General features: G+C 43.2%; 2 protein-coding genes across 3 annotated transcripts in view; one reads left to right on the top strand and one right to left on the bottom strand.

Moving 5' to 3' along the window:
* WASHC5 (WASH complex subunit 5) overlaps window positions 1-16,469 on the top strand; it is a 41,881-nt gene extending 25,412 nt beyond the window's left edge. Inside the window, exons 19-29 of the mRNA XM_081950575.1 lie at window positions 635-814; window positions 3,769-3,893; window positions 5,017-5,179; window positions 5,862-5,964; window positions 7,961-8,040; window positions 9,013-9,116; window positions 10,722-10,851; window positions 11,973-12,069; window positions 13,037-13,190; window positions 14,817-14,904; window positions 15,224-16,469. Of these exons, the coding sequence (XP_081806701.1) occupies window positions 635-814; window positions 3,769-3,893; window positions 5,017-5,179; window positions 5,862-5,964; window positions 7,961-8,040; window positions 9,013-9,116; window positions 10,722-10,851; window positions 11,973-12,069; window positions 13,037-13,190; window positions 14,817-14,904; window positions 15,224-15,280 (1,281 nt within the window). The 3' untranslated portion in view covers window positions 15,281-16,469. The remainder of the gene's footprint in view (window positions 1-634; window positions 815-3,768; window positions 3,894-5,016; window positions 5,180-5,861; window positions 5,965-7,960; window positions 8,041-9,012; window positions 9,117-10,721; window positions 10,852-11,972; window positions 12,070-13,036; window positions 13,191-14,816; window positions 14,905-15,223) is intronic.
* An 824-nt stretch (window positions 16,470-17,293) lies between these two features.
* SQLE (squalene epoxidase) overlaps window positions 17,294-26,492 on the bottom strand; it is a 30,928-nt gene continuing 21,729 nt past the window's right edge. For both annotated transcript variants that reach the window (XM_081950592.1, XM_081950593.1), the window contains 6 exons: window positions 26,283-26,454; window positions 25,313-25,408; window positions 23,095-23,237; window positions 22,511-22,607; window positions 21,320-21,407; window positions 17,294-19,423 (listed from right to left, as the gene is read on the bottom strand). In XM_081950592.1, the coding sequence (XP_081806718.1) occupies window positions 19,231-19,423; window positions 21,320-21,407; window positions 22,511-22,607; window positions 23,095-23,237; window positions 25,313-25,408; window positions 26,283-26,454 (789 nt within the window). In that variant the 3' untranslated portion in view covers window positions 17,294-19,230. The remainder of the gene's footprint in view (window positions 19,424-21,319; window positions 21,408-22,510; window positions 22,608-23,094; window positions 23,238-25,312; window positions 25,409-26,282; window positions 26,455-26,492) is intronic.

Raw genomic sequence — 26,492 nt, 5'->3', positions numbered from 1 at the left:
GGAGGTTTCAGGGAAAAGAGCTGGAGGAGGAAATTCTGGAATAGCAGCATCTACAGGTAGTCCTCAACTTACAACCACGGTTGGGACTGAATTTCCATTCCTAGCCATAGCGGTGGTTAATTTTACGACCTATTTTGCCATGATTGCTAAGCAGATCACTGCCTGTTGTTAAGTGAATCGTGCAATCGTTAAGCGGATTTGGCTCCTTGTATCTATTTTGCTTGTCTTAAGCTAGCTGGAAAGGTTGCAAATTGCGATCACGTGACCCTGGGACATTGAAACCATGATTAAATAAATGCCCAAATTTTGATCACAAGATGGTAAGGATGCTGCAACAGTAAATACATGTGAAGATTGATTGTAAGTCACTTTCTCCAATTCCATTGTAACTTTGAACAGTCGCTAAATGAATGGCTGTAGGTTGAGGACTATCTGATGTGTGCCAAGGGGTTAAAGCAATCAAAATGCCAGCTGCAACTGTTGAAGCCCACAATCCTTTCTTAGCATCTCCCATTGCAGGTTTCCTAAACCTGCCCTTCTGTAGGCATCCCTCAGTGAAGAAATAACACATTTAAGAAGGCCAAGATGATGGATATCCTTTCGATGGCTCTTTTGATCTTCCCCTTTTCCACAGTCCAGCGAGCTCATGCCCAGATTGAAAGATATGGCAGCCACAATGGATGGATTCCACCGTTCCTTTGAGTACATCCAGGACTACGTCAACATCTGTGGATTAAAGATCTGGCAGGAGGAAGTCTCCCGAATTATTAATTACAACGTGGAGCAGGAATGCAACAACTTCTTAAGGACAAAGGTATTAAACATTTAGAAAAAAACACATTTGTCGTTCAGGATTGCGCTACAGTGTCCTTGATGCTCTCTGAGCCTGTTTTCTTGCAGACGCTTCATTGCCTAACTAGGTACCATCATCAGTGCTAGAAGGCAGTGGGGTTTGTTGCCTGTTTATATACAGGTGGTTTGCGAGAGAGAACCCCACTCCCTTCTAGCACTGATGATGTTACCTAATCAGGTAATGAAGCATCTGCATGGAAACAGTGAAGCTCAAAGAGCACCAAGGCACCCACAAATGAAGTTACTGGGTTATTCTTAATGATGCTTATTCAGAGTCCTAGTGTCCTCTGAATTTTTCCACCATTTCAACTCCAAAAACACTTGAGGAAACACTCTGCTGGTTATAAGCATCTCCCCAACCCTCTTCACAGAAAACGGCAGAAGGAGAGAGTAAAACCATTCTGCCGCAAGAAATTATCGGGATTGAATTCACACATTTCACTTAAGACATCGTTTGCTTATTTAGTTCACTTTAATGTGTTGTGTGAGCCCAGCCAAATGTGGTTTAGCCAGCAGACCACGATCGAACAGGCTTAAGTTTAGCATGATGTGTTAATCCGGTCCCAGTATTTATTGCACTAGCATTGTTTCACTCACTTCAAATGCTGTGTTTTCCTTTAACGTTTTTTTTAATTGAGATATAAGATAACAAAATGCAAAAGTAAATAGGAAAACAATGGGGAGGAAAGTGGGGGAGAAAAGTGAGGAAGGATTAGGAAAAAGAAAAAGAAGCATTGACTTCTGACTCTCTTGTTGCAGTAAAGTAAGGCGTTAACATCAAATCACTTTTTTTTTGTTTTTTCACAATAATATAAACTAGCCATTTCTATAAGGATCTGTCAGTCTAATTGGTAAAACCCCAAATCAAAGTTTCATTCTTTTCCACTTCAGGCACAAAATTTAGAAGCGGACTTCACTTCAAATGCTGTGTTTTAGTGTAGAATAGAATTCTTTATTGGCCAAGTGTGATTGGACAACAAGGAATTTTCTCTTTGGTGCATATGCTCTCCGTGTACATAAAAGAAAAGATAGATTCGTCACGAATCATAAGGTACAACACTTAATGATAGTCATAGGGTACAAATAGGGTAGGGTTACACAATCCAAATGCAAACGAAGTGGTTGTAAGGCAACCACTGTCAGCGTTAAGTGAATCCTGCTGTTAAGCAAACCATTGTTTGCTATGGGGTGTTTTTGCCTAAAATGGGAAGTATTTGAATGCTGGTTTCTGGCAAATGCATCAAAAATGGCAGTCACGTGGCCATGGGGAAGAGCAGAACTTCAGAACCAGGTTGTAAGTGCCTAGGGAGAGGGAAGGACGTCTGTCAAAATTTCAAACAGTCACTGGGTGACCAGTCATAAGTCGAGGACTACCTGCTGATGATGTGGACAGACTGAGACCAGCCATTAAGAAGCCTGAAACCAGGGGTGCATTAACCATTAAGCAGACTAAGCACGTGCTTAGGGCACCAGGCCCAAGGGGGCACTACAAAGTTGAGAAAGGGGAAAAAAAACTAATGAAGATTTGTACAGTATGTACAAAGGAGGGAGGCACCAAGATTTGTCAGTTCTCAAGGCACCAGCGAGCCTTAATCCACCACTGCCTGAAACCAACACCACCGAGAGACGACACTTAGGGTACTGTGATCTTGAAAAACAGCCTGTGTCAACTTGTAAAGCGTTTCCATGATTACTATCAAGTAGACATAGAAAAAGGGAGTTGTTGGGTTAATTGGTTAATCAGTAGTTGGCAAACCACACTGATTAAATCAGTCAAAGTCCACATTCCTTTCTCTTAATCCTTTTTGCTTACAAGAAGGTGCGATGGAATTTGCACGTTGGAAGCAGTAAGAAATTATAAATATATGGGTCACGTATCTTCATCATGAAATGTCCATGAGGTGTCCATGAGGAAAAGCATGCATCTGTAAACCAATCAATAGTTGCGAATTGGATTTTCTGTCCAATGAGCTTTTCCTATTCTGAGAAGTTTGACAATAAAAGAGAGCCCCGAACAATGCTCTGGGTGGGTACCTTCCCATCACAACCTTACTCCTGTCTGCGTCTGCTTTTCTACGTCACTGGTGACCCCGATGTGATCTCCTATACCAGTGATGGCGAACCTATGGCACGCGTGCCACAGGTGGCACGCAGAGCCATTTGTCAGGGCACGCAAGGTGCTGCCCTGTCAGCTGGCCAGCGCGCATTCACCATTTTTAAAAGCCATTTTTCTCCCTCCCCAGGCTCTAGAGGCTTTATAGGAGCCTGGGGAGGGCGAAAAGAACTCCCCCACCCCCTCCGGAGGCTTCAGGGACTGTCCGGAGGCTTCCAGTTTGCTCGGAGGGTCGTTTTAAACGTTCCAAAGGCTTCAGGGAAGCCTCCGGACAGTCCTTGAAGCCTCCGGAGGGCCTCTGGGGGGGTGGGGGAGGCTCTTTTCGCCTTCCCCAGGCTCCTATAAAGCCTCTGGAGCCTGGGGGGGGCGAAAAAAGCATATAAAAATGGGGGGAGCGCCTGTTGTGCGCACATGCGCACTGGGGGATCGCACATTGCATTATGGGTGCGGTATGCCCGCACACGACCCCCCTACACTCCTCCCGCTTGTGGCACGCAAGCCAAAAAAGGTCCTATACTCATTTGGCCGGACGAGCCCAGGTGCACCACAGCGAACTTCGCTCCCAATTTTACGTGAGTAAAGTTCAAATGCAATTAAGCGGAAATCAGTTTCGGCTCCACAGAAGAACATGCCAAAATGTTGATCCTAATAAATGAATGAATTTCTTTTGAACTTTGTCTCGAGGCTCGTAAATTAATTAGGTCATCCTTTGGAATCTTCACAGCCTGATTGGTTTGGAAACAAGGCAATTACACATATAGTCAGAGAAAGCTGAGAATGATTTCACTGTGTGTGTCTTTCAGATTCAAGACTGGCAAAGCATCTACCAATCCACCCATATTCCGATACCCAAATTTGCGCCTACGGATGAATCTGTTACTTTTATTGGTCGCCTCTGCAGAGAAATTCTGAGAATCACTGACCCAAAGTAAGCAGGACTATATTTATGTGCATACCCCCATAGAAAATGGGCTTTTTTTCCTGACATCTTCACATATGATCAGCAGGACTGGGATCTTTTTTGAAAGCCCGCGAATTGTTCTTCTATATTTGTGATGAAAAAACATCTGTGTATCATTTACCCATTGTTGTTTTTGTTAAAGTGCATTTCCCAGGGCCCAGTCTGAAAAGGATATCCCAGCTGGGGGGGAGGAGGGAGCAACTGCCAATCAATCAGATGTGTTCCCACTAAGGCTCATGGAACTGGCAATCTCCCTCCTCCCTTCCCCTCTCTCTCTCCCCCCCTCTCTCTCCCCCCCCTCCCCCCCCCGTGGGTTTTGCTACTGGGGGAAGCCCAGCAGTGAGGATACAAAACCAGGACCCAAGAAGAAAAAAGTCTTCCTCTCCTTCTCCTTTCTCTCTTTCTTCCCCCCTCCTTCTTTCCTTTTCCTTTCCTTCCCTCTCCTTCCTCCTCCTCCTCCCCTTTCCCCTCTCCCTGCTCTTCTTCCCTTCCTTTCCTCCTCCTCCCACTCCCATTCCTTTTTCACCTTTTTCTTTCCTTTCCTCCTTCTCCCCTCCATCTTCTTCCTGAACTAGTCAAAAACTCAAAACTCTTATTTCATTCCAAGCCTCCAGACGTTTTAGCCCAGAACTGACTCTTGGTATGAAAAATTGCGTAATTTAATGAGTTTACATTGTACCCTGTTTCCCTGAAAAATAAGACCTCCCCGTATAATAAGCCCAATTGGGCTTTTGAGCACATGCGCTAAAATAAGTCCTCCCCCCCCCCCGCAAAAAAAATAAGCCCTCCCCCGAAAATATTGCAACACAGCAGCAGCCATGAGGTAACCACGCTCTCCGCCTCCTGCACTTCAAAAATAATAAGACCTCCCCGAAAATAAGGCCAAGAGCTTATTTCAGGGGTCAAAAGAAAATAAGACCGGTCTTATTTTGGGGGAAACACGGTACTTTTGCAGATCTTCCTTTTTCTTGTCTGGCCAACTTTTTTCCATATCTGACTGCTTAAAGATCGTTCACGCTTGCCAGCTTACTCACAGATAAGATCCTTCCTTCAGTAGCAGCTGCTTATCTTTTTAGCTGTTTCCCATCAGGTCTGCCTGCTATATTGACCAACTTAACACTTGGTATGATATGAAAACTCACCAGGAAGTCTCCAACAGTCGCTTATTGGCCGAGATCCAGAACACTTTGGGTACCTTTGGTCTCAACGGGTTAGACCGTCTTCTCTGCTTCATGATTGTCAAAGAGCTGCAGGTAACCAGGCCCCAGCCCTGCCCCACATCACAAATGGCAATGCTAAGATCTGTAGGTTCCAACTCCCAGAATTCCCCAGCCAGCATTCTTTGGTAGTCCATACATTTTAACGTTGTTGTCAAAGTTGAAAAAACACAGCAAGATCCTGGGTTCAATTCTAGATCCATGATGGTTAACCTATGGCATGGAGCCTTCTTTGCAGACATGCGAGCCGTCGCCCCAGCTCAGCTCCACCGTGCATGCGCACTCGCCTGCCAGCTGATTTTCGGGTCTCTGCCGTGCATGGGCAGGTCACATGCGAGAGATGCATGGGTGGAGGAGTCGCATGCGTGGGGGGAGTGCAGGGGGCGGTGTGCCCCCCCCCCACGCAGCCCGTTTTTGGTCCCAGGAGGCTGCAGGGAGGCCCAAAACAGGGTCATGCACACGCTGGGTTGCATGTACATGCACGGGAGTGGGGGGAGCGCAGGGGGTCATGCACACATGCGCAGGTGGGGAGAGCACGGGGTGTCACGCGTGCATTGCGTTACGGGTGCAGACACGCAGGGGCGCGCTTTCGGCATATGACGACAAAAAGTTAGCCATCCCTCTTCTAGATGATTCGTGCCATACGAAACGCGGCATGTGCAACCACAGTGGGCTTTTCTGCAGAATATCCCAAAGCATCTCTTTCTTTTCTCTCCAGAATTTCCTCATCATGTTTCAGAAAATAGTGCTGCGCGATAAAGGGGTTCATGAAGCTCTGAAGTCTCTCATGAGGAGTGTCAGCCCCCTGAAAGGGCTTGTGGGTAAGTTTAGGGGTGAGATCTACTTACCTTTGCTACTGGTTCGCAAATGTGAATGCACTGGTCACCTCCCCTCATGCGCAGGACCTTCCACACATGCGGAGAGCATCAAAAACGGACATGATGACGTCCGGGTAGGTGGGTGGGTGGGTACCGAGCGCCTGCAAAGGTATGTAGAACAGCGAGCGGGTTGGGGTGGGAGATCCGCTGTGTCATGCGATTTAGAATAGCTAGAAAGCAGGAAATCATGCTTTCTAGCTAATATAAATCGGGTAGCACAGCTGATCGTTGGAAATACCAGTTCCCTCGAACTGGTAGCATTTTTTTACTACCGGTTCAGTCGAATCAGTCCGAACCGGTAGCATTTCACCCCTAGGTAAGTTCCTTCAAACAGGACCCTGGGCTAGAAAATATCCAGGATTTGAATGGCTTTTAAGGGTTCCTATTGGAGTAAGCCAGTTTTGGTCACAAGATTAATTTTGGAAAATGAAATAATCTACTGCCTTGCCAAGTATCACTTTCTCCCTCTTTCTGTCCCTACCTAATGTAAGTAGTCCTTAACATATGGCCACAGTTGGGATCAGAATTTTGGTGACTAAGCAATGCGGTCATTAAAGGAGTCGTCACAGGACTGAACCTGATGGCTGGGAAGGTGGCAGGAGGTGACCACCAGACACTGCAGTCATTATAGAAACAAGCCAAGTGCCTAAATTGTGATCATGTGACCATGGGTGGTGCAACCATCGTAACATTGAGGACAGATCATAATTCACTTTTTCCAAGGCCGTTGTAACTTGTCATTACATGAAAGATCATAAGTTGAGGACTACTTGTTAGTGACCAGTAGAAGCACCATATTATGAAAGAGTCTCATCCAGTGAGACCCAGAAAGAGAGCATTTTCTGCTATGGCACCTAGAGATTAGCACAGTTGGAAGGGACCTTGTGGGTCATCTAGTCCAACCCACCCACCCTGCCCAAGTAGGAGACCTACACCATTTCTGACAACTGGCAGTCCAGTCTCTTCTTGAAAGCTTCCAGGGATGAAGCTCCCACAACTTCCAAAGGCAACTTCTGTTCCATTGGTTGATTGTTCTCACTGTCAGGAAATTCCTCCTTATTTTTAGGTTGAATCTCTCCTTGGTCAGTTTCCATCCATTATTCCTTTTCTGGCCTTTGGGTGCCTTGGAAACTAGGTTGACCCCCTCCTCTCTATGACAGCCCCTCATATACTGGAACAAGTCTTTGGTTCCGCACCCTGCCTGGGGGGAGGGGGGGTGTCTGGCAGTGGTGGACAGCTCTTACCATGGCTGGGTGGGAATACTGGCTGGGGAATTCTGGAAGTTGAAGTCCACCCACATCTGAAAAGTTTCCAAGGTTGAGAAATACAGGGAGTCCTCAACTTAACCACCGCAATTGAGCCCAACATTTATGTGGTTAAGTGAGACATTTGTTGAGTGGATTTTTACCCATTTTACGACCTTGCCACAGTCGTTAAGTGAAACATTGAAGTTGGTAAGTTAGTAACCCGGTTGTGAAGTAATCTTGGATCCCCATTGACTTTGTGACCGAAGGTCGCAAAAGGGGATCACATGATCTTGGGACACAGCAACGGTCATAAGTATGAACCAGTTGCTAAGCATCTGAAGTTTGATCGCATAACTATGGGGATGCTGCAAAGGTCGTAACTTTGAAAAAAACTGTCACAAGTTGCATTTTTCAGTGCTGTTGTAACTTTGAACAATCAACAAGAAGATGTTGGATAGCCATTTGTCTGAAACGGTATAGGGTTTCCTGCCTAGGCAGGGGGTTGGACTAGAAGACCTCCAAGGTCCCTTCCAACTCTGCTATTGTATTGTATTGTATTAAAGGAACTGTTGTATGTCAAGGACTACCTGTACTGCCCTCAGAGTATTTTTATGTGGTGGTGGAAACAGAATAATTATCCTAAAGAGAGGGATGGGAAGACACTTCTAAAACTTCTCAATGTTCCATTGCAGCTAATTGTAATAGAGTCTACTCTACAGCAATTACCAAAACACAGAAGATCTGGGCTGCCTACCTGGACACAATTATGAAGGTACTTTGGCTATATCAGTCATGAGGGAGGGAACATCTGGTGAGCCTCCAGCTGAGAGAAGTTTGGGAGCTGCCCCTTACCAGCAGAATCCACCTGGGTCTCACCTTGAGGATGTCTCTGAAAACATGGATGTCCTCACAATCTCTGATGTTGAAAAAGCTAAACAGAGCTGGATCCAGTTAATTCTTAGGTAGGAGCCAATCAGAAAATCCCAGGCTTTTGTCTAGACCAGGAGATTGGGAAGATATGGATATGTACGTAAATAAAATGAAACAGTCATGTTGTTCTTTAACAGGAGAGTAAAACATGAAGTTTTGATTGCTGTAAGAAACAGCTAAGTTAGCTGAAGCTCCATTAATGTCAGAATCACACACTGTTCTTGGGAGCAATTCTCTTAGAACTCAGTTGAGTCTTCTGAATTATAATGTAGAGAATTAGGGTACTCTTCCTGTATTACCCTTTTTCGAATGAATGGGCATTTTGGAAGTTTATCAGAATGCGCACAGCTTTACTATGTGAGACAACCCAGGAGCAATAACATCAAACAGGTTTGTCATATAATAGTGGTTCTATCTACAAAAGAATATATACTATATATACACGCACTATAGGCAGAGGTCAAACAATCAGCAATTATAGCAGGGAAAAACCCAGCAAGACAGAGACGCCCTAACAGGGCCTCTTCTTATTATATAGGCTCTTAAAGGGATAACAGCCAAAAACCTTGCTGATTCATTCCCATCATTGCAGCAGTGGTCAGCTCTTAAATCACTACCCTGACAAAATTGTAGGATCAATACATCTGGGATGTCTTGGGAAAACCTTCCAGAGGGCTATAATGGTAACTTTTCTTTGGTAATCCTCAGTGTCCGTTTTAAAAAAACAGGATGTTTTAGGAAATAAATTCTATTTACTCCTATTTCATTCATTTTCATTTTGGGGGTCTTTTAATTCTCATCATCTCCTCCCTAGGTTGGCCAGATGCAAATTTTAAGACGCCAAATAGGCAACGAACTTAACTACTCCTGCAGATTCGACTCCAAACATTTAGCAGCTGCCCTGGAGAACCTTAACAAGTAAGACAGCAGGACCAGCTTGTGTCACTGGGATGGCAACAGTGACGATAATAGCTTCTCATATCCTGGGATGGTAACATAAATCATAATAACTTTTCAAATCCACGTGCGTTGACAGGGAACATCTACCATTTAAGTTGTTCCTCTCAACTCCGAAGGCTGTCAGGTTTCCTAAAAAGGCCCTAATGGATTCATGAGTATCGAGCCAAGTTTCAATACAAAACTAGTCATTTATTAGGAGCACCATTAGGCAAGGCCTTTTTGCAGTCAGATCTGAGCTTTGTTTGAAATATAGCTGAACTTTATCCCTGTTCCTTCCCTCCCCTCAGTCTGTGTCATAAATCACATTCCCCAATTCATCTCATTGACCTTTTCCAAGCTCCAGAATCATAAGCTTACAAATCCTTAAATAGCAGCTGCTGGGGGAAAATAGGGGATTTATTTGTTTGATTGTTAAATTTAGTTGCCCTCTATCTCGCCGTGGGGCTGCTGTAGATAGCTTACTGTTGTGGCCAGCAGGATCCGGTTGAGCTGCTGATGGACTCGGATATGGAGGAACCGTATGAGTCTGCTCTGGACGATGTGGAGGACCCTGTGCAGGGTTCAGACTCAGAGCAGGGACCAGAGAGGCTGGTTGGCCACCAGGAGGCACCTGAGGCATGGAGCAGTGGGGAGGATCAAAGGCAGTTTGTCCCTGATGCTAGAGTGAGAAGGGCTGAGAAACGGAAGCAGCAACTCCGTAGGCAGACTCGCAGAAGCTGATTAAGCACAGGTGGTTGTGGATTGGCCCCTCCCAAGAGAGATTATAGGTGAGGCGTTGGGAGGGGACATTTGCAGGAAACAACCGTTCAAATTAGTAGTTAAGAAAATCTATCTGTGTATTCTAGCCATGTCTGTTTGTTTGGACTATCTGCATTGCTTCATTTGAACGTGAATTGTCTGGGCCCTCAGCCAAAGGATTCGTTATCTCAGTAATTAAACAGTGGCAAACAGCCAAGCCTGTGTTCTGGTTTATTCACAGACATGGGAGGGGTCAGAACAGCTTACTATAGTAAAAAGGAAGCGAAATGAAAAAGAAACCCTATAAACAGAACATGAGTAAAATAATAGAACAATAAAATAAACAATGCTGAAGGAACATAATGAGAATAAGAATAACACAATGAGAATAATATAGGATCAGCAAAAAGATGGATGAATGGAAGGGAGTGGGAATTTGAGGTGGAATCTGCCATCAATGTAGCATAAAAATCCTTATCTGGTTCGCAGGCCTACTGGCAGAGCCAGGTCAGAATAACAGAGTTGGAAGAGACCTTAGAGGTCTTCTAGTCTAACCCCCTGCTCAAAGAGGAGTTCCTATACCATTTCAGACAAATGATTGTCCAATTTCTTCTTCGAAAACCTCCAGCGTTGGAGCACCCACAACTTCAGGCTCTTGTGGAAGTTGGGTAGGAGGATGGGAGCAATTGGGTGGTAGGATTGCTGCCCTCTCAAATATTTGCATTTCTCAAATCCATTCTAATTATGGTGGGGCATAGAATACAGGAATAGGTTGCCTTTGGCCTGATTCAGTAAAGGTTCTCTGCTATTACTTTCCTCTTGTAGAGCAATCCTGACTGATATAGAGGCCCACTATCAAGATCCTTCTTTGCCTTGTCCCAAAGAAGATAACACCCTGCTGTATGAAATTACTGCTTATCTGGAGGCTGCTGGCATCCATAATCCACTGAATAAGGTGAGGCCATTTTCCTCATTAAAGCTATCTCAGCCCTTGGTGCCATCCCAATGTGTTGCACCCATCACTGGCGTGTTTAGCCAGCATGGCTTTCTAACTTAGGAGACACAATCTTTACTAAAGGGCAGGGTGGGTTTCATTTAAATTGAGTCGATTTAAATCATGATTTAAATTACCGGTAAAAAGGCTCGATTTAAATCGACCCGATTTAAATCATAATTTTTAAAGAGCAGCTGTCACCTCTATCCCGCAGCAGCTCCTCCTCTGACCCACTGTTGACTGACAGACAGTTTCAATATTGCAGAATATACAGCCTCTCATGCTACATAACTAAGCTCCATTTCATGCTGAATAAACTAAATGATTAATGTATCTTAAATAGAAAACTTTCTTTAGATAGATTTTTTACTCCAAAAGCATTTTATTAAAATAAACTTGGTAAAAATAAATCCAATTTAAAATTTAAAAATCCAGTTATTTTTTTTAAATCATTGATTATTATCTACCCTGCTAAAAAGTCTCCGTTCTGTTTTAACTGTGACAAAACTATGTGAAACTGGCAGGAAAAGAATTCATTTATTGGGGAAAAAAGGCAGCAGAGTTTATAGTGGAGTGCGGAATGGGGAGGAGAGAGATGGGAAAAAAATATTTATTTGTTTAAATTTATCACCCAGCCGTGCAACAACTCTGGACAGTATTGAAACAATGGGCCAGCAATGCAAACAGAAACAGATAATGTATTTCTCATCACTTCAAGCTTTATTTCAAAATCCCTATCCAACATTCAGAAATTGTGGATAGAAAGGGTTTCTTTAGTGAGGGTACCTTAATTAAACAGCATCTTCAGAAAAAGTTATCTGATCCTTAACTTGATTGTCTAGTTTCTCAACTGTAGAACTATACCATTATTTTCTTTTCTTTTTTCAATAGATTTATTTTTTCTCCCTCTGTTCTTTCTTTCTAATCAATTTAGCACAGCATAATCTCGTCTTCAGTTCTTCTTTTTTTTAAAAAAAGCTATAAAAATTTCATTGCTTTGCTGTCTAAAACGGGGATTGTAAAATAATCCGGATTTTTTAAAAAAATTAATACATTCTTTCCTTCAAAACGTTCTTTCCCAGATCTACATTACAACGAAGCGATTGCCGTACTTCCCCATTGTGAATTTTCTGTTTCTGATTTCTCAGTTGCCAAAACTTCAGTACAGTAAAAACTCAGGTATGGTATAATTCTTCTGTATTTTTTCACTTTAAGTGTAGGCGATTAGTAAAGTATTTTCACTCTAGCGAAATTATCAGCACTTAAATTTCCTTGTGGATAGAATTGCACAGTTTCATTGCTATAAAATATATATAATTATATATAAACCACTGTTCTTTTACACAAACCTCTGTGTCCTGTATTTTGCTCCTGGGTTGTCTCAAAAAATAGAGAGAAGGCCAGAGTGGCTAGAGCAGTGATGGGTAACCTTTTTGCAATCATGTGCCAAAAGCAGGGGGAACGCGAGGGAGGTCCTGCGCATATGTGCCCACACCCATAATTTTATTCCCCCCCCCCCCCGCATGCATATGCGCGATTCCCACACACACACACAAACACACATGCCTCCAGAGGGCGAAAAACGGCTGAAAATTAAGGCCGAAATCAGCTGGACAGTGCACGCATTCATGCTGGAGCTGACAGAGCAATGCCTCACGTGCCCTAAGAAATGGCTTCGCCTGCCACCTGTGGCACACATGCCATAGGTTTTTCATCATGGGACTAGAGAGACCAGAGAGAAGAGAAACCCAGTGTGAGTTTGCACCAGAGCCAGAAGGGTTGTGCAACGTGGTTTGTTAGTGGTTAGTGGCTTGTGAAAGAGCAGGCAAAATGGCATAGTGGGTGGAGGTTTCTTGGTGTCTCAGCTGAATGAGACAAACTACTTCTCCTAGAGTGTGAAGATGGAGATGTACCTGCAAAGGGAGCAGAGAAATGGAGTGCTCCTTCGATGCAGCTTGCAAATATTAAGGTGGACTATAATCCAGGGTGAATATTACAGAGAGAATCCATTTCTCTGCTTTTTCTCCACCATGTAACACAAATTTTCCATAGTATTTTGAATTGATGCCACCAGCTGTGTCTCCTTATGCAGCAACCCTCCCAAACTATGAGGAAATGTATTGGGTTAGGTTTTGTTTTCCTTCAGGGATGGTGTGTCGAAAGCCAGCCGATCCCATTGACTGGCCACCTCTGGTACTGGGACTCCTGACCTTGCTGAAGCAGTTTCATTCACGCTACACGGAACAGTTTCTGGGCCTGATCGGTCAGTTTATTCGCTCCACAATGGAACAGTGCACCAGGTACCAACTTCTCCTGAATCAAATGTTAGGAGGACATTCCCCTTCAAATGGCAGCCGATAGCCATTAAGCAAGAAGTTTTAATTTGAATTTCTGAGTTGACAGTTACACTTCATGGTTCAGAACACATGAATTGCCCTCTAGAGCAGCGATGGCGAACCTTTTTTGGCTCGTGTGCCACAAGTGGGGGGAGCGCAGGGGGGTCGTGTGCAGGTGTGCCGCACCCATAATGCATTGCGTGACCCCCCAGTGTGCATGTGTGCACAACAGGGGCGACACCCCCCCCCCATTTTTACATGCTTTTTTCGCCCTCCTCAGGCTCCAGAGGCTTTATAGGAGCCTGGGGAGGGCAAAAAGAGCCTCCCCCGCCCCCCGGAGGCCCTTCGAAGGCTTCAGGGACTGTCCGGAGGCTTCCCTGAAGCCTTCGGAGCGCTCAAAACGACCCTCCGAGCAAACCAGAAGTCATTTCCGGTTTGCTCGGAGGGTCGTTTTAAGCTTTTTGAAGGCTTCAGGGACGGTCCCTGAAGCCTCTGGAGGGTCTCCGGGGGGCGGGGGAGGCTCTTTTCGCCCTCCCCAGGCTCCTATAAAGCCTCTGGAGCCTGGGGAGGGCGAAAAATGGCTTTTAAAAACGGTGAACTCAGCTGGCCAGCGCGCGCATGCGCGCTGGCCAGCTGACAGGGCAGCGCCTCGCGTGCCCTGACAAATGGCTCCGAGTGCCACCTGTGGCACACGTGCCATAGGTTCGCCATCACTGCTCTAGAGGGTGGAGAACATCTGACCATTGGATGTTGTTAAGTTACAGCTTGCAACAATGCAAGTTGGCTAATGACTAGGGATTCTGAAAGTTGTAGCTTACCAACGTGCAGAGAGCCATAGTTTCCCCACCCTCAATAAAATTAAAAGTTGGATCATTGATGGCTCCCTTGTCCCTTTTCTAAAATTGTTTCCAATTCTCTTTAAACCTGTTGGAAATGTGGTCACCCAAAGAGGCACAGAACTGTACATCAGTAATCTACCCCATAATGTTGCTTTTTTGTCAATGGCTAAGTTCACGTAGCAATAGCACTTAGACTTATATACCGCTTTACAGTGCTTTACAGCCCTCTCTAAGCGATTTAGAGAGTCACCATATTGCCCCCAACAATTTAAGCCAGAGACTTAAAAGACAGAAGCTCGGGCGGGCAGGTGAGCCCTCTGGAACACTGTACCGGAACAGTATCTGGTGCTCCAGGCAGGCTCCGGTACACCCGTACCGGGGCGTACCTCCTGCAACCACTGGTCCGGATATTTTCCCCCCATAAATAAATACCCAGACAACACCAGGTTATCCGCTAGTAGATGATTAAAAAGTCCCTTCTTTACTTTTACACTTCCAACATTCATTTGACATACCTTTATACACCTTAGATAACTTACTAGGTTTAATCCCTCTTAAAATAAGAGGTAGGGGGAGATCAGCCAGTCTCAGCTAGGTTTTGCCTCTGCTGTGCTGTGACACACAAAATGACTCCATTCTAAATCATTGTTGAATTAAGTTGAACCTATATGGAGGTAAGATGTAGCTGGCCCATCAAGAGATGTACCAAAATTAAATGCATTTTGTGTTGTGGTTTTGTGCCTATTCACAGCCAGAAGGTCCCAGAAATGCCAGCAGATGTTGTGGGTGCCCTGCTCTTTTTGGAAGATTATGTTCGTTACACAAAATTACCAAGAAGGGTGAGTGTAACAAATTTTTTTTGAGAATGAGTCCAAGGTACTGAATGGACAAAAGCACGCAGAATTGGAAATGTAAAGCAAAAGATTGAGGCTGGAACCTCTTTTATATCCCACTGCACTGAAACAACGTGAAAATCAGTACATACTTTTTCCTTTTTTGCCTCTTTCTGCACTTTTGCATTTCTGCACTTTTCTTTAACTTTCTCAGGGTTTTTTTTGCTTTATTTGTATTTTACCCTACAATTAATTTAATAAGAACATTTAAAAAGTATAGAAACAAATATTTAACAGGAATAACGAGCCCTTTTTTTTTCTTTAGGTGGTCGAGGCCCACGTGCCTAATTTCATTTTTGATGAATTTCGGACAGTTCTATGAAATGTCAGCAGCTGATTCTGAATGTTAACAAGAAACCAACCTCAAAAAAGTGACGAGGAAAAAAAGCATTTACAAATCTATGTGTGCTAATCACTGAATATTACTATTCTTCATAAAAATAACTGGAATCATGGCATCATAGCCAATGGATTATTAAATTCAAGCAGTGTGTATTTTGTACTTAATCTATGACGTAGACAATTCCTTTACAGAAATCATTTCTGTTCCTAGAGAATAGCATGTGAATATGGAACAATATTTTTTGTAATGCAGCTGAAAAAAATAACAGTGAAATGAATGGATTGTAAGTGTTTACCTTTTTCACCAGTGCATTATTTACATAGTACCATTATACAGTATATGTTAATCAGAATCAGAATAACAGAGTTGGAAGGGACCTTGGAGGTCTTCTAGTCCAATCCCCAGCTAAGACAGGAAACCCTACATCACTTCAGACAAATGGTTATCCAATCTCTTCTTAAAAATTTCCAGTGTTGGAGCATCCATAACTTCTGGAGCGAAGCCGTTCCACTGATAATTGTTCTAACTGTCAGGAAATTTCTCCTTAGTTTTAAGCTTCTCTCCTTGATTAGTTTCCACCCAATGCTGCTTCTCCTATCCTCAGGTGCTTTGGAAAATAGAGTGAATCCCTTTTCTTTTTTGGCAGTCCCTGAGATATTGGAAGACAGCTATCATGTCATCCCTAGTTCTTTTTTCATTCAACTAGACATACCCAATTCCAGCAACCGTTCTTTATATGTTTTTGCCTCCAATCCCCTAATAATCTTTGTTGCTCTTCTCTGCACTCTGTCTAAAGTCTCCACATCTTTTTAACATCGTGGCGACTAAAACTGGAAGCAACATTCCAAGTGTGGCCTTAACCAAGGCACTACAAAATAATACTAACACTTCATGTCTTGATTCAATCCCGTTAATAACATATACAATGTTAATATACAACTGTATACAAGATACAATTCATGAAGCTTTTCTCCTGTTACCTGGTCACCGGAAGTCACAGCAATCTTATCATACTTCTACTAGCCTCAGCAAGCTTCCATTGTCTCTTTAGCCAAATAAACCAGCCATGCTTGTAATGGACACATGCTATTCAAAGAATGTATTAACAGTAAGGTTGGACCATAAGACAGCATTATATTTATTGCAATAAATTTTTACTTGCTAATTCTCCTATTTGATCTTAGTTACTTAAATTTCTAATTTAGTTAATATACCATATGCCTGTTCATTAGGTCTCTCTCATCCACAATTTGAGGTAGCCCTTTCCATATAATTACACTGCTTCAATACTCGGACAACATAGAACTGTGATGGTGAACTTATAGTGCGTGTGCCAGAGGTGGCATGCAGAGCCCTTGCTGCGAGTACGCAAGCCGTCACCGCATCTCAACTCCACCGCGCATGCGCGTGTGCCTCCCGCCAGCCAGCTGATTATTGGGTCTCTACTGTGCATGCATGGGGGGGGGCATGGGGAACACCTCCACACATGCACAGGGGAGCGGAGGGAGTCGCACACTCAGGTGTGGAGGTGCGGAGCGGTTTTTGGCCCACGTGTGTACCCGCAGCCCATTTTTTGTCCCAGGAGGCTGCAGGGAGGCCTGCTAGGCCAAAACAGGGCGAAGGGGGGGTCACATGCACAGGGGCGGGGCACACGGGGGGGGGTCACACGTGCATTACAAGTTCGATCATGCACACGAGCACTGTCGGCACACGTCGACAAAAATGTTAGCCATCACTGACACCGAAAGTCAAAAAAACTCAATTCTGTTTGGTGTAAGTTGAGAAACAGGTAATGATTGTATTATTTAACATATTAAAATATAATAACAAATTCTTGAAAGGCTGATTTTCTATCTTTCCCATGTTACATAATACAAGTTCAAGGTGGGGGTTAGAGTTTCTGCCTCCCATTTCCGGACAGCCAATCTGCAACCAGCAAAGAATCTCAACCGTAATAGAATGTGAAATCGTAAATTAAGAGTTGCACAAAAATGATCAGAAAAGCAAGAATTTATTGTTGTGTTCTGGGCGATAACAATAACGAGAATATAGATGTTCACCCCTCTCTCCAAAGGTCCTGTTAAAAGTTGCATGCTTTAAGGCAACAACAAATATATATACATATATACATATACGTATACATATGTGTGTGTGTGTGTGTGTGTGTGTGTGTGTGTGCGCGCACTACTGGTTTGTTTGTATTCTAATTGAACTGATTTTTGTCTTGGCACTGCCTACTCCTGGCACCTATTTAAAAGCAAGACCCTTAGCCCCCCCTCTCAAAAAAATGTTTTTGGACCTGCCAGAAGACTCTTCCCCTTCCTTCTATAATTGAATGGAAAAGAAAATGGAGAAGATCCCTAGAATATGTACCAGAACTTGAAAGAAAAACACAGCATATTCATGGAATATATGCTTACAGGTTACTTGACAAAAAAGCTCAGCGCCAGAAAATATCAATGAAGAAATATACATGTAAGAGCTGCTGATGCTTTTTTTAGAAATTGATTGACCACCTTAGATTCATTTGTTTTATCAATGTAACAAGGCAGTGCCATTTATACTGCCATTTTAGCTATCTCTCTTTCAGTAGTTGAAAAGGGTCATTGCAAGTATCTTGAAGAAACTTTATTTGTACAAGGTAACACAGACAAATGTGTGTTTTTATGTACGTGAAGACAGGCACATAATCCTGTGTATCTTGGTATATACCCAATTGCTAAGTCTTTCTGTCCATCATGATGCTTGACTCTCTTGCCAGAAATCCAACAGAATGGAGGCGGTGTCATACACAGACATTACTGCTCCCTCTGCACTAATTCCTCCTCTGCCATCCACCTTGCCTTGAGATGTTGCAATTCCAAGGCCCATCAGCTCCAGCCATCACTTATTTATGAAACCTCTAGTACAACATCTTGAGGGCCATAGGTTCCCTAGTTCTAATCTAACCTCTCAAATTGAGACGGTCCTAATGAAGCTGGCAATATGAAGGCCACTAGGATTCCTTGCAGTCGTGACATAAATCTCAGTATTGGCTTTCTTCTTCCTGATGTGGTAAGTAAGCTCTGGGCTGCATCATTTCAGGCAACAGTGGAAGCTCAGCAAACGTTCCTCCATAAATAAATAAAATCCTATATTTTTTTCTTTCTTAAAAAACAGATTAGGGAGAACACTTTTTCCAGTTTCTCTCTGCAAAGTGAATTTGGAAGGTCATTTAAACAAGCCAGTTTTTTCCTGTGGCCTAAGAACAGTATGATGCAGCCCATATTTGGTTTACTGCGCTAACATAAGCAAAACCAACCAGTTTTTTATTTGTCCCCTCCTGGCAAGATAACCATAATTGCCATTGTTGGTAAGTCCCTATTAAGAGGCTTCACAACCTCCCATTTCTTCTCTCCTGCCCCGCCACACACACAGACACACGGAAACAGAAGAGCAGCTGGTCATGGAGAAAGGAAATAAAGCCAATTCTGCAGGGCTAGAAAAATGTGAACAGAATTTGGGGGGTTTCTAAGCTTTGATTTCTGAGCATACACTCAATAGTTCAGACCAGTAGCTCTAGAAATGTCATTATTATTTTTTGATAAGTCCTGGCCTCAAATGTCAGAGGGGGGCAAGGAAAGAGAAGAACATGGCAATCTGCCAACACCCCCTCCCCTAATATGCTAGACCACTTATTCTCAGAAGTTAACTGTTGTGATCCCCCTTTTGCTCTTTTGGATTAGAATGGTAGGGTTTTTTTTTTTTAACAGGCCCTTGTTTGACAAGATTATCTATCTGCTTATAAACCTCAAAGCGCCACTGCAAGATCTCAGGCCAGTTGTGTTGCTGCTGCTTTTGTCTTTTTGACTTAAAGAAACGGGACACGTCCGGAAGGCGCGAAAGAAATCCCAAGCTGTTCCTCTTCCCATCTCTTTGCCCTTCTGTATTCAGTAGATGAGGTATTTCATTTCAGAATATATAAGCGGGAAGATAACGGAGCAAGCTCGGTACATCACTGCGAGGCTGCTGAAAATGGCCCGGGGTTTGGTGATCCAAGATTCGGATTTGAAACAAAAATAAGTAGCATAAATGGCAACGGCGAAGAAGTGGCCAATCAGGACGATGGGCTTCGGAGACAAGCTGTAAAGAAAAGATTTGGTAGCAGAAATAAATTATGAGGAATATATATATTTTTGTGAGTTCAATACTAGAAACTATGAAAAGACCATCCATTAATATGGCAGGGTAATCGAATAAAGAATATCGCATTTTTCCCCCCCTTGAAACTTTTCCATAGAAAGCTGAGAACCCAAATCACTTTTTACAATATGTCAGTTCTCTCTGCTTTTCCAGATAAACTTCCTTTACAATACAGGATAAGCAGAGGTGGGTTGCAACCGGTTCGCACCAGTTCGGGCAAACCGTTAGTGAAATGTTGGCCTGGGTCACAGAACCAGCAGCGCCCAGGCTGGCCACGCCTCCGAACCGGTTCTCGGGTCACTGCAGCATGGGTTTTTTTTTGGCATTTTTTAATGTTCTGCATATGCACAGACTTATTTACAGGCAACTGCGCACGCACCGAATCGGCAGTAACGCCAGCAGCAACCCACCTGAGGATAATTCAACAAAGCGGTTGTATAACAAGCTCTTAGTTTCTGACTAAGTTTATTAGGCTCATTTCAGTAACTCCCATTCTTCAGTTTTCTGAAATCCTACTTGTTCCTGCTCAGTTCCTCTTTCTCTCTCTTGGCTATTTTCTTTTATTCAACATTTGTTACCATCGTAAGCAGGCAAACCGAAGTTTTATTGCTAATTCCAACCTTTTACATTTTCGAGAACCGTAGGGTCATACTGAGACACCACACTCAGTTATATTTTATATGTGGAAGGTCTTAGATTTAATTGCTACTAACCGATAACCCAGCATTGCCCGGGTATTTATTTATAGGGGGGAAATGTCCAGACCAAACATCATTTCTAATGTTGGATTTTCCACCTTACCAAAGGGAAACCTCTTGTGGAGTACCAGGGAGCCATTACCATGGCAACTCCACTGCGCTGTTCAGTAGAAGCCATTTTAAGGCACAACAGGCTGTTTCATAACAGAACACACATCTCGAGAGGTGTTAGGGGTGTCTTACCGCCATGTTATTTGTTTCCAGAGAGTAAGTTATCTGGGTACCAAGTTTGGTTGAAATTGCCCAAGGCATTCCAGAGTTATGCTGGAACATACATACACACAGCTGTTTTTATATACTGGTATATAGATTATAATAAAAGGCTGAAGTCGTCAATAATTGGAAAGACTTCATTCAACCTTCATAGAAGTAGTCCGCAACTTACATTCATTTAATGACAGTTCAAAGTTACAGTGGTGTTGGAAAAAGTTACCTTATGATCAGTTTGTGCACTTACAACTATAGCAATGGCACTGCAGTCATGTGACCAAAGGTTTTGGCATTTGGCAACTGGCATGTATTTATGACAGTGGCAATGTCCCAGGGCCATGTGATCTCCATTTGCAGACCTTTCCTAGGGGCTTCTCACAAGCAAAATCAATGGGCTTAACCTGGCTTCCCCCATTGATCATAAAATCCCCCCAAGGTTATAAAATCAAGCATGATTCACTTAACAACTGCATTGCTTAGCAATAGAAGTTCCAATTGGGGGTGTAGGTTGAGAACTATTTGTATTCTGACATAGCCAATTCATCTACTTACACCAGGGGTGTCCAAACTTGGCAACTTTAAGACTTGTGGACTTCAACTCCCAGAATTCCCCAGGGAATTCTGGGAGTTGAAGTCCACAAGTCTTAAAGTTGCCAAGTTTGGACACCCCTGACTTACACCCTAGATAATTATTAAATAAAATATGGTATATGGCTTGATTTAATCGTCTAGACAGAAAACTTTTGATGGTTATTACATCCCGTGTGTCTCTGTCTAAAGGCTCTTAAGGCGAGTCATGGTTATGCTACCTACAACTGCTGTCAATAACAAGTTGAACGAGAAAGGTGGGGGCACTACCCCAACTTACATGGAAAGTAATCCAACTGGACCAGACACACATTTGCCCCCAAGCTTGAAGTAGAAAAAGCAGGCTCTCCTTAGCTTGTGCAGAGAATCTGTCAAACAGAGGAAACATGACATCACCTTTTAGCAGAAAGGCCAGGCAAAATTAGGAAATGAAAATGAAAATGGTGCACGATAGTTAGCACAATATTTGGCTAAATAAACATTCCCTTTAAAATCTTACTCCACGTAAGTAAAAAAAAAACCTTTACCAGATGGACTTCACATCACGGCAACAGCAACTTTTGGGGAGATGTTCTCCTCAATGGTGGGATTCAAAATTTTTTACTACTGGTTCTGTGGGCGTGGCTTGGTGGGTGTGGCATGGCTTGGTGGAAAGGATACTGCAAAATCCCCATTATGACCGTTTTTCACAGTTACGACCTTTGCAGCATCCCCAGGGTCATGTGATCTTAATTCAGACACTTGGCAACTAATTCATATTTATGACCGTTGCTATGTCCCAAGGTCATATGATCACCTTTTGTGTCCTTCTGACGAGCAAAATCAATCGGGAAACCGGATTCACTTAACAACTGGGTTACTAACTTAACAACTGCAGTGATTCACTTAACGACTGGCAAAAATCATAAAATGGGGGCAAAACTCACTTAACAATTGTCTCGGTTAGCAACATCAATTTTGAGCTCGACACACGCACACACACATATACATATGCAGAGAGAGAGAGATTTCTTACAACATAAAAATGAGCAAATGTACAGGTAGGGGAATAATTATTTGATTAACTGTAAAGAGGACTGGTTATGGAGGAAGGAGCCTGAGAGAAAAATGCCAATATTTCAAAAAGCTCATGCATCAGATGGGAATTAGACAGGAGCAGCTAGATGTACAGGAAGTCAGTTACCTTAAACCAGGGGTGTCCAAACTTGGGAACTTTAAGACTTGTGGACTTCAACTCCCAGAATTCCCTGGCTGGGGAATTCTGGGAGTTGAAGTCCACAAGTCTTAAAGTTCCCAAGTTTGGACACCCCTGACTTAAACTATTAAGACCAGTATTTCTCAACCTTGGCAACTTGAAAAGAGTCAAGAATGAAAGAGACAGCCAGAAGAGAAGCAAGGATGCAGCACAAATAATTATGCTAAAGAGAAGTAGAAGACTTGAAAGAAAATGTATTTCTAAACCAGCACATACCATCTGTTGCAGCGAATAATTCATAAAGCGCCTGAGCAAGAACATTCACAACAAAGGAATGGGACTTCTTTCTTGTCCAGTAGAAAGTCTTTTTGGCCTGCAAAAGATCAATTTCCCATTCACCCATTCAAGGTTTTTTATTTTTAATACAAATTATACATACTATAGGAACAAAGAGTTGTCCGGGTCTTTTCTTTTACATCCTCTCAATTACATAGTCTCTTTTACATCAGAGTTTTGTTTTCACTTTCAGCCAAATTATTCTCTTCCATTATTTTTCATATTTATAGTTATTGTTTCTTAATACCTAAACAATATCTTCAATTGCCCCTCCAAAGTTATACCAAATTTTCATTTCTTATTTTCTCTGCAAATTTGATGAGGTCCCCATTTATCCCTTCATCCAAATCATTGATGAAGATGATGAAGAGTACAGGGCCCAAAACAGAGCCTTGGGGTACTCCACTGCATACTTTCCTCCATGAAGATGCAGTTCCATATAAAATAGAGTGCTTACTTGAAGTGGCCTAAAAGAAACGTGGAGACCCTCAATTCTATATGAAAGAAAAATATAAGTATCTTACTTGCAGTAGAGCAGAGTCTTCATACAAGTCCGGAATGGTCTGTAGCAAACATCTCCAGATCTTGATGTCATTCAGAGCAACGCTCATTCCTCCGCCTGTCAGAGGATGCCTCATGTTGTAAGCGTCTCCTAGGAGGAGGACTCCTAAAAAGGAAAGAGTCCTAACATCAAAACTTGCACAGCTGCACCTTTTGGGATGTGTGATTCAAAAGTTTGAAAGGCTTATTAAAAGCCTCCCATGCAAATTGTTAAGTGACTGGCTGGTAAAACTGCAAGGAAGCCTCAATAGCAATAGCACTTAGACTTATATACTGCTTCATAGTGCTTTACAGCTCACTCTAAGCAGTTTACAGAGTCAGCATCTTGCCCTCAGCAATCTGGCTCTTCATTTTACCAACCTTGGAAGGATGGAAGGCTGAGTCAACCTTGAGCCTGGTGAGATTCGATCTGCCAAACTTCTGCCAGCTGGTGAGCAGCAGACGTAGCCTGCAGTACTGCACTCTAACCACTGTGCCACCATAGCTATTATCCGCCAATGAGTAAAAGGGGGTGTCTGTTATCTCCAAATCAGGGGTGGGTTCCGGCAGCCATTACGGCTGGTTTGCTCATGTGCACGCCGCATGGAGGTGCGCGCGATGCACGTTGCACCCTCATGTGCAGTACAATTAAAACTGTTCTGTGCATCCGCAGAACTGAAAAACAAGATGGCGCTGCCCGGAGAACTGGTTCAGGGACCTGGCAGGCCTGGGTCACTGCCGGTTCCAGTGACCCAGGCCGCCAAACCACGACCGGTTCAACCGAACCGGTCCGAACCAATAAGAAACCACCACTGCTCCAAATGTCTGTAAAGCTGCCATGTCATTCATAACGAAGGACATCATTGCTTAGCATTGCCAAGTATTTCAAATGATCTCATTCGTGGCAGTTTGCATCAAACTCGTGTCAATGGCTATGAATCTGAAGGGGAGAGGCATGATGGCTCAGCAATTTAGAGGTTGGGCTTGCTGGCTGGAAATCTGGCAGCCCAGGTTCAAGATCCGAGCTGCACACTATGGGGTGCGTTCCTGTCCTAGCCCCAGTTCCTGCCAACCTAGCAGTTCGAAAGCAGGCAAATGCGAATAGGGAATTAAGTACCACTTCGGTGGGAAGGTAACGGCACTCCGTGATGTCATGCTGGCCACATGACCATGGAAATGTCTTCCTCAGTGGCCTTGAAACGGAGATGAGCATCACCTCCTATAGTCGGCAGTGTCTAGCGGAGTAAAATCCGCAGGGATTCCTTTACCTTTACCGTGTGTAAAGATGTCATTATGCAAATGAGATGAATTGGTGCAAATGATGTACTACTAAATTACGGTTGAACTAAGCGTAATCTTCCCGCTCCAGGAATCCATATTAAAACATCTTTAATCAACCAAAGCCAACTTGTATTTTACTAAGAAATGTATTCTGAAGTTTAACTGTGATACATACAGAGAGGATGCTCACTTAATTCTAAAGAGAATTGCTCTAAAGGCTAAGGCTTATTAGCAATGGCCAAAAAGATTGGCTGAAGTGCAAAAAAATATGCAAATAATTCTGTATGTTCTACTTTCAGACCTTGTGATTCAAAAATATATGGTCACCTTATTTTAGAATGTCCTTATGAGCCCCCTGGCTGAAAAGGTACCAGAAAGGAGCATTTCGTTCAGAGGGGGGGGAAATCCCATCCACGCTCCCAAGCCTTTTGTTAAATCTGAGGAATCCAATCTTGGCGACATCAGGATTACTACCGACCTCCGCTCCTTCCGTTCAAAACTCAAGACCCACCTTTTTCAATTAGCCGGCCTGGCTCAACCATAGTTCCATTTTAATCCTCCTGGCAATTTTTAAACCTGTAATTTTATATTGGGGTATTTTAATTTTTAACCGTATTATTACTATTTCTATGTATTGTAACGATTATTGTGTGATTTTTATACCTCCTCCGTGTAATGTTTAATTGTAATGTTTAATTGTATAATATGTGCTTTTTATTTATTGTACGCCGCCCCAAGTCCCTTTGTGGAGAGGGAGCGGCTAACAAATCTAATAAATCTAAATCTAAATAAATCTTTAAGGACTTGTGGCTGGCTGGGAAATTCTGGGAATTGAAGTCCCCAAGTCTTCAAGTTGCCAAGATTGGACAGCCCTGTGTTAGATTGTGATGTTTTCTGCATTCTGTGCTTTTGCTGACAGACCTGCTTTATTGACAGGACAAGGTGGTAGAAAGCTCGCCGGCATGACTCTCAAACGTTCGTTCTGTACTGCTATGAGGAAAGGCTCTTGAATGTGTTCTGTTAAAAAAAAAACAAGCAAATGTGGTTTGTTTTGAAACATTTGTCCTTGGGCCAAGATTCAGAAGAGAATACACCTAACAGAAATAAGATCTCTGATAACCTGATAACCCAAGGTCAACTTCAGTTCTTCAACTTTAAGACAATGTTTCTCCACCTTGACAGTTTTAAAACATGCACACATCTTAAACTTTGTAGTTTAAGTCAGGGGTCCCCAACCCCTGGCTGGCTGCCCGCTACTGGGCTGTGGCCTATTTGGAATTGGGTTGCACAAGTGGTTGGTCAGAGCGTGAAGACGAAGCTCAAGTTGTGTGATCGGAGAGCCAGCAGGCACTCACATGTATGCCAGCCTGCCATTCACACGGCCCAGTTCCCTTCTCTCCCCCCAGCAGGACCACCAAGCCACAAAGTTTGGGAGCTTCTGGTTTAAGGTAGCCAAGATTGGTAAACACTGCATTAAGACAGCTGCCTAAACTACTATTCAAGTCACCGGCATACAAATAGTCCTCAACTTCTGACCATTCATTTAACAAACACTCAACAGTGATTCTACATTACAATGGCAATGAATAAAGTGACTTACAACCGGTCCTTATGACTGTAGTAATGTCTCTATGGTCACGTGATCACCATTTGCAACCTCCCCAGGGGGTTTCCAACATGCAAATCAATGGAGAAAACTGGATCCACTTAACAACCATGTAATTCACTTAATGACCATGGTGATTTTCTTAACAACCTGAGCAAAAAAGGTTGTAATAGCACATGCAGCTCACTCATCAATTGTGCTGAGTGGCAACAAAGGTCTATGAACTGCGGTCATAAGTCAAGGACTACCTGTAAAGAGATTAAGTCTCCGTGCAAAGGTTCTTACCTGGTAGCTGTGGATAAATCTTTTCGACCATGTATTCCTTAAGGTTTTTTGGCATTTCACCTCGAATGTCAACAAGAACTCGAGTTTCATTGGAAGAAATCTGATAGATAAGCACTGGGCTAGGATTTCCTAAAACCAGCTCGGCGTAATTGGCTTTAAACTGAGGAGAATTCTTTACAGACAAAGAAAGAAGAACAAACATTATTTTAA

This window comes from Natrix helvetica (genome assembly GCF_964273705.1).
Source record: "Natrix helvetica genome assembly, chromosome: 4".
In the NCBI taxonomy this organism is placed as follows: Eukaryota; Metazoa; Chordata; class Lepidosauria; order Squamata; family Natricidae; genus Natrix; species Natrix helvetica.
This window is presented reverse-complemented; position numbering and strand designations above follow the sequence as displayed.